Raw genomic sequence first — 11,001 nt, forward strand, 5'->3', positions numbered from 1 at the left:
GAGCGCAACTGGTCCTTGTTTGGGAACACACACACCAAAGCACACACAACAGGCTGACCAATACAAGGGTTGAAAAATTGGTGGCCCTCCGGGCAAATTTGAGCCTGACGTCAAGCCATCCTCAACAAGGTTGGAAAGTGACAGTGAAGAGGAGGTCTCAGAATCTGATGTTCAAGAGGTAGACATTGAGGAGGTCCAGGGAGAAGACATGGAAGCCTGAGAGGAAGACAACCAAAGCTTTAGTTTCTAGACTATCATTTTACAGATGCATGTTGAAAACGTTTTTAGGAGATGCGATGGATCATTGGGGATCATTCAATATTCCCTTTCTTTTGTTGTTCAGTGAAATCATCCCATGTGAAGAGTCAACTCATTTAATTAAAGTTCAATTCGTAACTACATTTTTTTTTTTTCTATTGGAAGGATTTAATCATTCGCAATTATGTCTACTTATGATAAGGTAAAAGGTTTATGTTTCTGTCTCCATATATGGTAAATATATCTAATGGAAAAAACATCTACATTTAAATGGTATTAATATTAATTTGCATATATTCCCACCTCTGAATATTCCCCAAAATGTGCAACCCTACTGGTGAGGGAGGCCAAAAGTCTGGTATGCCAACAGTCTGGTGCTGTCACGTTGAATACATTGATCTTATATCTGTGGTTACAATATGGGCCACTTCTGCTATCCACAGGATTAAGTGTAATTTTTGCCAAGCAGAGTGCGTAGAGTATGGTGAAAACTAGAGACAACTATGGAAGACCAGACTATGTAAGATGGATAAGTGACTAAGGTTTGGTTTTCACTCGCTATGGTGTCAGATAATGGGGATCCAAATAAAGACTATCATAAATAATCATGTGTTCAGATCTCTGTTGAGGCTTGTCAAATGTATGAGATTTGCTTATTTTTACATTTAAAAAAAAGTAAAGACTCAAGAGCTTCAAAATGGTATCTCGTACACTGTAGTTGGAGGAAACACGAGAGAGTTATGCTGCTTTAAAAGTTGATTTAAGTGGGATAACAAGTATAAGACAAGTAGGAGAAAATGCCCTTTGAAAGATTCACACTTCCTAGAGAACACTTCTTTGTTTACACATCATTCCCTCTTAAGCCTCACCCACACATGTAAATGCATGTGAGTCAGTATGGCAATGTCCTCCAGAAAGTCATCTCTCTACTTAAACCCAGCAAAATTCAGGGCAGGAAAGTTTGAGAGCTGTAGCAACCCTTTTGCAGTTGTCCTTAGCTATATCTTTTCATAAATCTGCAGTAGCAAAGATGATCTATATACTGACCAGGGAAGAGCCCATTTTGGTATAGACAGAAGCCTGTGACATGCAGCCCAATCAGGACTAATCTCTAGGCATGTCCAACCACTCCATTATCTCAACCAATCATGTCTAGTGAAGGATCCTGTCTTCTCCCTGTATAGCTCAGTGCTTTCTCCTTGGCTCAACTTTCTCCTTGGCTCAACTCAACTAATTTAAAATGTTTATTCATATTTACAGATCACACACAAGTTTGTAATTAAGGCACATAAAAGTTCCCATGTTCAAGAAGGCACTTCTACAAAAAGAAATTATTATTATCTTAAATTAATAACATCCAAAAATGTATTTATTCAGGGAAACCCCATTGAGACCAGGGTCTCATTCCCAAGGGTGCCCTGATCTCAGCAATACAACAACCAATAGAATGTAAAACAAAACAGGAATCAATACAAAACATCCAATTTAAGAAAAACAGTTACATTCCTCAGCAACTAGGTCCTCAATCAACACCATAAACTTCCCAAGCAGCAACTGAACATCCAATTGTAAGGAGTTCTGCAAATTGTTCCAGCAGTGAGGTGCATTAAAACTAAAAGCGGAATTACCTAATTCAGTGGAGACCTGAGGAACATCAAGAGTTAACCAACCCTGTGAATGGGTTTGGTAAATCATGTTTTTATAATTCAACAACGAAGTCGGAAGCTCTTATAGTAGAGCTTAGTAAACAAAAAGAGAATAGTGAAGTGATCTACTGGACTTTAATGAGGACCAGCCAACCTTTTGATGCAGGATGCAGTGATGCGTATTAAAACAGTCACCTGTGGTAAAGCGAAGGGTGCTATGACAGACGGCATCAAAAGGTTTAAAAGTATTAGCTGCTGCATTCTGATAAATGGTGTCACCATAGTCTAGAACTAGCAGGAAAGTTGACTGTACAATCTGCTTCCTGCTGTTCAGGGAGAGGCAAGATCTATTTCTAAAAGAGAAGTCCACTTTAAATCTTAGTTTTTTAACTAAAGTACTACATACTATAGCTCACCAGTATGTTTTTTTTTATCGACAATCCAAAAGCCCAGATATTTATAGGCGGGAACCTCATTGTTGGGAATATCAATCAATTAATATGTAGACCATCTCTATTTTAGAGAACATACATTTAGTCTTCCTGACATTAAGTACAAGTTTGAAACTAACCATTTTTGTAAGGCAACAAAAACAGATTGCAGCTCTAAAAACACCTGGTCTACAGTTGGGGCAATGGCATCTGAGGCGACAAATGCCTCAGATCCTGTAACCAGTCACATATGTGACTAAGGGTTTCACTGCGGATAACTGTGTGCATTCTGCCATACTCACAATATGCTCTACCATATTAATGTGTATAATGCTATGTGGGATGAGCCACAAGAGTGGCTAAAAAAATAATACATAAATTCATTCATACTCACAAGACGCTCTGTGAAGCCCCGTGCTGCAGCAGTAGCATGGCGATGCCAGTATGTCCGTTCCTGACAGCGTCGTGTAGAGGAGAATCGTTCTTGTAGCCTGGTGTGTTCAACAGCACGCCTCCCCTCTCCACCAACACCTCCACTACACCCTGGTGACCCAGGTTACATGCCTCGTGCTGCAACACAGGAGCACCGTTATTACATACATTATACAGTAACTTCCTCTGCATACGGTCTTCTATTACTATGTAATACATAGTAGCACTGATGACATTACAAAAAGGTGCATTTCATTTGAATATTCAATGAGGCTGTTAAAGGGATACTTCGGAATTTTGAGTCAGTGGAACTCGTGGATACCATTTTTGTGTCTCTGCGTGCAGTTTGAAGGAAGTTGCTAACTAGCGCAATAAGATACCCATAGACTTCATCACTATGCTAACGCTAGTTAGCATTGGTTCACAAAACTACCTCGAACTTCCTTCAAATTGAACACAGAAACATAAAAATGGTTTCCACAAGTTGATCGGACTCTGGAAAAGTAGATAATTGGGCAATTTGCCTACATTTCTAAGTATCCCTTTAAAAAGGCCAAAAGTCACAGATTTGTAATACTGTATGCATACGTATAACAGCTCTTCTATCCGGCAGGGCAAAGTTAAAGACTTGCATGCTATACCAACATGTAGATCAGGGGTGTCAAACATGAAGCCCGTGTGAGGGGGTCCAATCCAGCCGAGGGTGGTTTGAGTAAAAATTTGTACACAAAGTGTTGGGGAGGAACGAACACAATATACTTTAAAATGACTAAAACCAAATTAAAACTGTGTAGAAATGACAATGGACCAACGTTCATAAAGTTTGTGTCCAGCCCGCTAATAATCACCGAAATGAAAGCTAGACAGTCAGGGAGCATCAGAAATGTCAAAATCAAATTTTGATGGCAAGGAAATACAACCAATTTTCAATGAGTCCTTCCGGACCGAATGCAGCCCCCAGGACAAAATGAGTTTGACACCCATGCCCTGCATTCCTATCTGTCCCCTGATGTATATGATTGGATGTATTTGCTGTCGAGACAAGGAGAGACTGAGGAGACGAGGCTTCACTCACCAGCGGTGTCCATCCAGCATTGTCTTTCAGGTTGGGGTCAGCACCTTGGTCTAGGAGCTCCTTCACTGTCTCCACATCACCCTGCAGAGGTGACAGAGAGAGGAGACAGGCCACAGGATTAGTGTTCAGTTCAGTTGTTAAAGATATGAACATGCCATTCAAACACATTGGCTGATCCAAAATCATCTTAGACCAGCTGCTATTATCAATCAATTACTCTGTGAGGTTGACAAAGATGCATCAGGCCACATGTCTAGGGTCAGGTGTTAGAGACATGTCAACATGTACTCCAAACACAGCATCTAATCCTACACAGGCATCATGGGGCCTGTAGCGATCATCAATCAGGTTCACAGGTACAGAGTCAGTTACTAGAGACATGAGAACATGCACTTCACACAACCAGTGTGTGTCCCAAATGGCAACCTAAGCCCTATATAGTGCTGTACTTTTACATAGGTATAGGGTGCCATTTGGGAAGCAGACAGTAATACGATCAAAGAGATAGTCCCCCCAGGTTATGTACTCTTGTAGTTTAAGGTTCTCTGGGTGCCTTGTTGTGAATCTAGCTTAAATCGGAATTTCTAAATCTACCTGGTTGTGCGGTGTGGTTCTCTCATGGCCCATAGCACTACTCTTTACTGATCAGACAAGCATTCCATTCCCTTCCCAGCCCTGGGAGAAAAGCAGGGAGCTTAACATAAGCCCTGTAAACACCGCTGTAATCCCTGCCTGGATCCTCCCGAGGTAATCAATGTCCCAACGCTGTGAATGATTGATAATAGCAGCAAGTCTGGGATCAGCTGCTACATGTTGACATGTCTCCAACAACTGACCCTGAGCCTGTGACCCAAGTCATGTTAATCTCACCTTTATTGCTGCCAGGTGTAGGGGTGTCTCTCCCTTGTGGTTTCTCTTCACCACAGCTGGGCTGTTCTGTGACAGCCTGCCCGGGGATCTCTTCCCCAGGGGGGCTGGGGAACACGGGCTACTGCCACACTGCTGCGCTCCTTCTCTGGATATCTTGGTGATGGTGGAGGATCGACCCTGTCTGGGGCTGGCAGCGGGGGAGGGCGAGGTATGCATGGCTGGGAGTGCGACCCTGTCCACTGCCGGACGTCTACCCTGGCCAGGAGATGCCTTGGGTTTCTGTGGGGTACACTCTGAGATGTTTTTCTCTTCCACAAAGAATATTTTGGGAGTGCGCTTAGGAGGGGAGGGCAGGTCAGGCTTTGTAGTCATTTCTTCATTTGGTTTGGAGTGCTGCTTTGCAGATATCTTATCCAGCTGAGAAGGGGTGGTGTGTGTGCTTGGACCGTCCTGGTTCTCAGAGAGCGGGACGTTCTCTCCTGGCTGAACCACCTTCAGGATGCTTCTGCTGGGGCTGAGGATTATGGTGTTCCCCTGAGGGAGATCCTCCTTCTGAGGCTCCACAGTGGCAGGCAGGGTGTCTGGGCTTTGGAAGGAAACTCTTTTACTAGACCTGTGCTCTCCTTCCTCTGCAGTGACCTGCTCTTCTTCCTCTCTGACATCTCCTTCTCTCGCTCCGCCAAAGCCCCACTGCTGGTTGATTGCCTCCAGCCTCTGTGTCTTGATATTCTGCTTGGTTTCTTTATGCGTGGTTGGTTTCTGCCCACCCCCAGCTGCAGGCTTCCTGACACCACCACCACCATTTCTCGTCTTCTTAGTCGCTTTTTTCTTTTCATAGTTAGTCGCCCTTTGAGGAGAGGAGGAGCCAGAGTCTTGGGAGGAGGAGTTGAAGTTGAAGACAGACAGGTCTTTGCCTTTGGACTCAGGTAGTGTCTCGGGAGGTCTTGGAGCAGCTTTCACAGTCCCACTCCCAACCTCCGGTAGAGGCACCGCCGCAGGCTTCTCTACCCGGCAGCGCACCTTGCGGCTGCGGGGACTAAACCAGATCTTGAAGTTCTTCTTGTGCTTTAAGACAGATTTATCTGACTGTGCTGGTGGTGTAATGGGAAGGGCATCTGAAAATAGTACAGGAAAGAGAAAAATACTGGTAGGACACACAAACTGAAACCACACATCAAAACGTCTCACCTAAGCTAAGAACAAAGACTATAATGGCATATGTGAAAGCAAGCGGTAAGGTAGCACTATAATTTTTTCTTTCCTTGTCACGGCACAATTTGTATTCCACTAGATTCACCTGTGGTTGTGTTTGGTTGTCTGCGCTGCATTCATTCACGCGACCTTGCTTGTCACACACCCAGCCTGTTCTGCCTAGCAAGCTAGCTAGTATCTAATTTGGTGACCCAGAGGGGCATGTAGCTGCCAGTCAGTGTTCCTCTACCACTGCGGCAACATGAACATCACCCGTTTGTCAGAGCTCAAGTATACAAGCTAAACACCACCATACATAACGGCATTGCATTATTACTGTCATTAACAGGGATTATGATGGGAGGGAGAAAAATAAATCAGAGGGAATACATGGTAATACTTCCATTTGTGCTTAATGCTAAGGGATATAGGCCTACCTTTGTTAAGGAATAATATCACAGGTGAGATGAGGGCAGTGGAAAGGTAGGCCCCTAAATGGCAGGTAATAAAAAGGAATATATTTACAAAGGAATACATATGGGAGCAGTCAGAATTGTACATCAGGTTGAACAACTCGTTGCAGTTGTGCATCCTGACGTACAATTCTGACTGCTCCTGTATGTATTATTTTGTAAATACTGTATATTTTGTTAATAGTTCACTAAAGTGTATTGCACCATACTGGCCACCTATTTATTTATTTTACTTTTATTTACCTAGCTAAGTCAGTTAAGAACAAATTCTTATTTTCAATGGCGGCCTAGGAACAGTGAGTTAACTGCCTGGTTCAGGGGCAGAACAACAGATTTTTACCTTGTCAGCTCGGGAATTCGATCTTGCAACCTTTCGGTTACAAGTCCAACGCTCTAACCACTAGGCTACATGCCGCCTACTCGTCTTCTTCAAGGAATACTATCATTAATATCCTAAAAGTTGTACCTACCTACAGGGGAAACAAAGTTAAAGCAGTCATAACTATCATGTTGAGTAAACAGTCACAGACGTTTCCTGTCCTCGGGGGAATAAACAGTGAATCTAGGTTGTGGAAGAGTTCAGTGCTGTCTGTAAATCCTTTATCTTAAGGCTTGTGCACATCGCACCGAATGTGGATCTAGCGTTTGTCTGCTGTGTTTTAAGAACCACCCGCTGTAGACGTATGACTGCCAACATTTTCACCCGATTCGATGAAATTGGTCAGCACTCTTTCACAAATTACAGCCTGCACTCTGTTCAGAGGTTATAAGTACTCTCGGCCAGCAAACACTATCGGTGTGTACGTATCCTAATTACCATGGTCAGTGACAGGCACAGTCGTTATAATATTATAATAATCTGGAGGTGTTGGGAAAAGCAGTAGAAACATTTCCGTTCTAACCAATGGACAATAAAGTTGTTATTATTGTCTAATAATAACATACCGGAGTAATCTGAGCCAGTGGGATTGAGCAGTGAGTCTAGGTTGCCATAGAGTTCTGTGATATTGCTGAGTTGTCTGTTGATCCGAATGTCTTTCACCCAGGCAGGACTGTGACACACCACACATCCCACTCCAGCTTGAGGACCAGCACACGACCTAGTAGTTAGTACAAAGAATCACAAGTCATTGATAACCTCAGGATGGTAAAAGAACAAGCCAAGTAAAGTACAACAATCTGCTTCTAACGTAAACTCACCCCATTCCGTACAAATGTGCGTAACCACGACATTCAAACGAGGCTACAAAGAAAACTAATGGGACTGTAGCGACTGTGTTGACTTCAAAATCGGGGGTGTGAACTAGGTTTCTATTCAAGCGTTGATCGACATGGTACTGGCTCCATAGTATTGGAGAAAAGTTGAAAAAACTGACCCTCCGTTACATCTTGACGTGTCATGATATAACGTACAGCACGCATAAAGCAACTATTGCTGTCTTACAATCTCCCTCCACCAGGTGTAGCACTTCTCTCATAGTTTAAAAACAAGAAATGGACAGTGACGGGGTTAAGGGGGGATAACTAGTCATTTTTTTCGTCATCATTGCATGCGATCATCATTCTCAAAGTGGCTGTTTACTTCTAAGATCACTTTAGCACCACCCTAAAAACCTGATTCAAATTCGACACTAACCTTCAAATAGGTATGTAATGACACATTATATAAACTCTTTATAGTGTTTTATTTACATTTTAGAGGCGATAAGGTGATAAGTTGGACAGATCGAGTGAAAAAAGCAATGTTCCCACATGACATCTGTCCTTCTCACCATCACGCATTAGTTTCGCTTCCCCACCCGCCATTTTTAAAAAGACCAGACGGGGCTCATTGCCTGCTTGAATTATGCAGAAACGGGCAGTGTTTAGGTCATGTAATTGATTTTGTTGGAAAGGGGAGAAATMGTGCTTTACAATGGTATTGACATTACAGTTGATCTGGAAGTATTACGTTTTTGGGGCGCTAAAATAAGGGCAATATTACAGACCAAGGCGATGTACGAGTTTACGTGAGTTTACGTTACCAAGTTAACCACTCCAAGAGGGACAGCATCCACTCACCTGCAAAGCATATGTTCACAAACTCCGAGGCACACAGGTTCGTTCATCAGTTTTGAACTGTAATGACAAAGTGTATCAAAGACATGACCATAACCATGTAAGTTAAATCTCGCTATTATTATCAATGACATCAACTAGTTACCTAACAAGCAGCCAAGCATGCCCAGTTTCATAACAAATAAGTCCAGCTAAATGTAGCGTGTTTACCATTTTGAGCACAGCAGAAGTTTTCGAAAATGCGCGACAGCCTCCTTCGTTTTCGTCCAGCCTTCGTCGGTGCAAAGATCAGGATCCATTTAACGAAATGTAGTTACGTTTTCCACTATTTCGAAGCTAAATTCGTACACGTTGATATCTTTAAATAACGCTACAGCTGAGTTTTGCTGCGGTAGCTTCACTTCCTAGTTTTTTGCTTCTCCCGCCAAAGCGTCAGGGACAAGGGCCTGCCCGTGATGTAACTGCGTATACCTCCCTCCCGCCCTCTTTTTCTTCTTCTGTGGGTTTCACAGCCGAGAAGGGTGTATTGCTGCCACCAAATGGACCGGTTGAAACCAAAACAAGGTAAAAAAGAAAATCCATACGTAATAGGGAAACTATCTTAATCTACCCAAATAAAAATAGTACATTGACAAAACAAAAATCCCAGTTCTTCCTTCTTTCAAATCTCCATGTCTCCCTTCTCAGGCTGTAGGGCCTGAGGGGGTGGTACGGCTTGTGACAACTCCTTCCCCGAGAAATCTTTCAGCCCCAGGAACCTCTCCGCCGCATCCACAATGATTTCTATCTTCCTGGTACTTCTCTCCACCTTGGCAGTGCACTTTATCCCCATAGCTATAAAGGCCACGAAGTCCACCTTCTTAATTGCAAGATAGCGCAGCAGTAAGACGTGTTTGTTCTGGTCCCATGTAAATATTGTATTTTTCTGGGGGGAGGGGGGGGGGGGGGTTGTATACATTTCATGATATTTCAATCTCTTTTTTTAAATTAAATATACCTTCCTGCAACCCGCCTCACCCAATGTGGTACGGATCTGCTATTTTTGAGACCTTATAACTGGAACATCCATCAGAAGCTAGCCAGCTAATTAGCTACTAGCTATTTAGTCATTGTTAGCCACTGCTAGCGGTCTTTACCTTTAGCTCGGACTCCAGCCGCTTTAGCCCGGATAATACCTGCCAGTCTGCACAGCGCGATATCAGCCCTGAGCATATCGGACTGCTTTTTTTCGGCCAATGTGCTCTCAACGTGCCTTTGCGTCATGGATGTTGGTGATGATCCATCTGCTAGCCCCGGCCCGCTAACTTCCTGAACACTGTGTCTCCCGCTCGCCTAGCGTAGTAATCGACTACCAAACGGCTCCCTGTTTCATCTATTGCTGCTCATTGGACCCTATGATCACTCAGTTACACAGCTGATGCCTGCTGGACTGTTCATTAACACGGTACTTCATTTTGTTTATCTGTCGGCCCCAGCCTCGAACTCAGGCCCTGTGTGTTGCTAACTGACCCTCTTTGCCCATTCATCGCCATTTACCCATTGTTGTCTTAGCTGTTTACCCGTTGTTGTCTCACCCGTTGTTGTCTTAGCTCTCCCAATCAACACCTGTGATTGATTTATGCCTTTCTCTAATGTCAATATGCCTTGTATACTGTTCTTTAGGTCAGCTCTCATTGTTTTATTTTACTGCGGAGCCCCTAGTCCTGCTCAACATGCCTCAGATAGCCCCCTTGTCCCACCCCGCACACATGCGAAGTCCGCATCTAGCTTAACTGGCGCCTCCAGAGGTGCAACCTCTCTCATCGTCACTCAATGGCTAGGTTTACACCCACTGTACTCGCACCCTACCATACCCTTGTCTGTACACTATGCCCTTAAACTATTCTACCATGCCCAGAAATCTGCTCCTTTTATTCTCTGTTCCCAAAGCACTAGACGACCAGTTCATACAGCCTTTAGCCGTACCCTTATCCTACTCCTCCTCTGTTCCTCTGGTGAAGTAGAGGCTAACCCAGGCCCTGTGTGTCCCCAGGCACTCTCATTTGTTGACTTATGCAACCGTAAAAGCCTTGGGTTCATGCATGTTAACATCAGAAGCCTCCTCCCTAAGTTCGCTTTATTCACTGCTGTAGCACACTGCCAATTCTCACACTGCCAACTCACTGCCCCTTTCAAAAAATGTAGAACTAAGAACAGATATAGCCCGTGGTTCACTCCAGACTTGATTGCCCTTGACCAGCACAAAAACACCCTGTGGCGTACTGCACTAGCTTCGAATAGTCCCCACGATATGCAACTTTTCAGGAACCAATACACACAGTCAGTTAGGAAAGCAAAGGCTAGCTTTTTCAAACAGAAATTTGCATCCTGCAGCATTAATTCCAAAAAGGACACTGTAAAGTCCATTGAGAATAAAAGTACCTCCTCCCAGCTGCCCACTGCACTGAGACAAGGAAACACTGTCACCACTGATAAATCCACGATAATGAAGAATTTCAATAAGCATTTCTCAACTGCTGGCCATGCTTTCCACCTGGGTACCCCAACCCCGGCCTACAGCTCTGCAC

General features: G+C 43.8%; 1 protein-coding gene across 2 annotated transcripts in view; it reads right to left on the reverse strand.

The window, feature by feature from the left end:
* Positions 1–8,884, reverse strand: part of LOC111959807 (BRCA1-associated RING domain protein 1) — a 28,579-nt gene extending 19,695 nt beyond the window's left edge. The window contains exons 1-6 of one of the 2 annotated variants that reach the window (XM_023981603.2): positions 8,645–8,884; positions 8,438–8,494; positions 7,322–7,476; positions 4,713–5,827; positions 3,843–3,923; positions 2,730–2,905 (exon numbers count right to left, since the gene is read on the reverse strand). In XM_023981603.2, the coding sequence (XP_023837371.1) occupies positions 2,730–2,905; positions 3,843–3,923; positions 4,713–5,827; positions 7,322–7,476; positions 8,438–8,494; positions 8,645–8,733 (1,673 nt within the window). In that variant the 5' untranslated portion in view covers positions 8,734–8,884. Of the gene's footprint in view, positions 1–2,729; positions 2,906–3,842; positions 3,924–4,712; positions 5,828–6,340; positions 6,510–7,321; positions 7,477–8,437; positions 8,495–8,644 lie in introns of those variants that run through there. The other variant, XM_070437681.1, reaches the window with a different exon arrangement.
* Positions 8,885–11,001: the final 2,117 nt, after the last annotated feature.

This window comes from Salvelinus sp. IW2-2015, linkage group LG36 (genome assembly GCF_002910315.2).
Source record: "Salvelinus sp. IW2-2015 linkage group LG36, ASM291031v2, whole genome shotgun sequence".
NCBI classification, from domain to species: Eukaryota; Metazoa; Chordata; class Actinopteri; order Salmoniformes; family Salmonidae; genus Salvelinus; species Salvelinus sp. IW2-2015.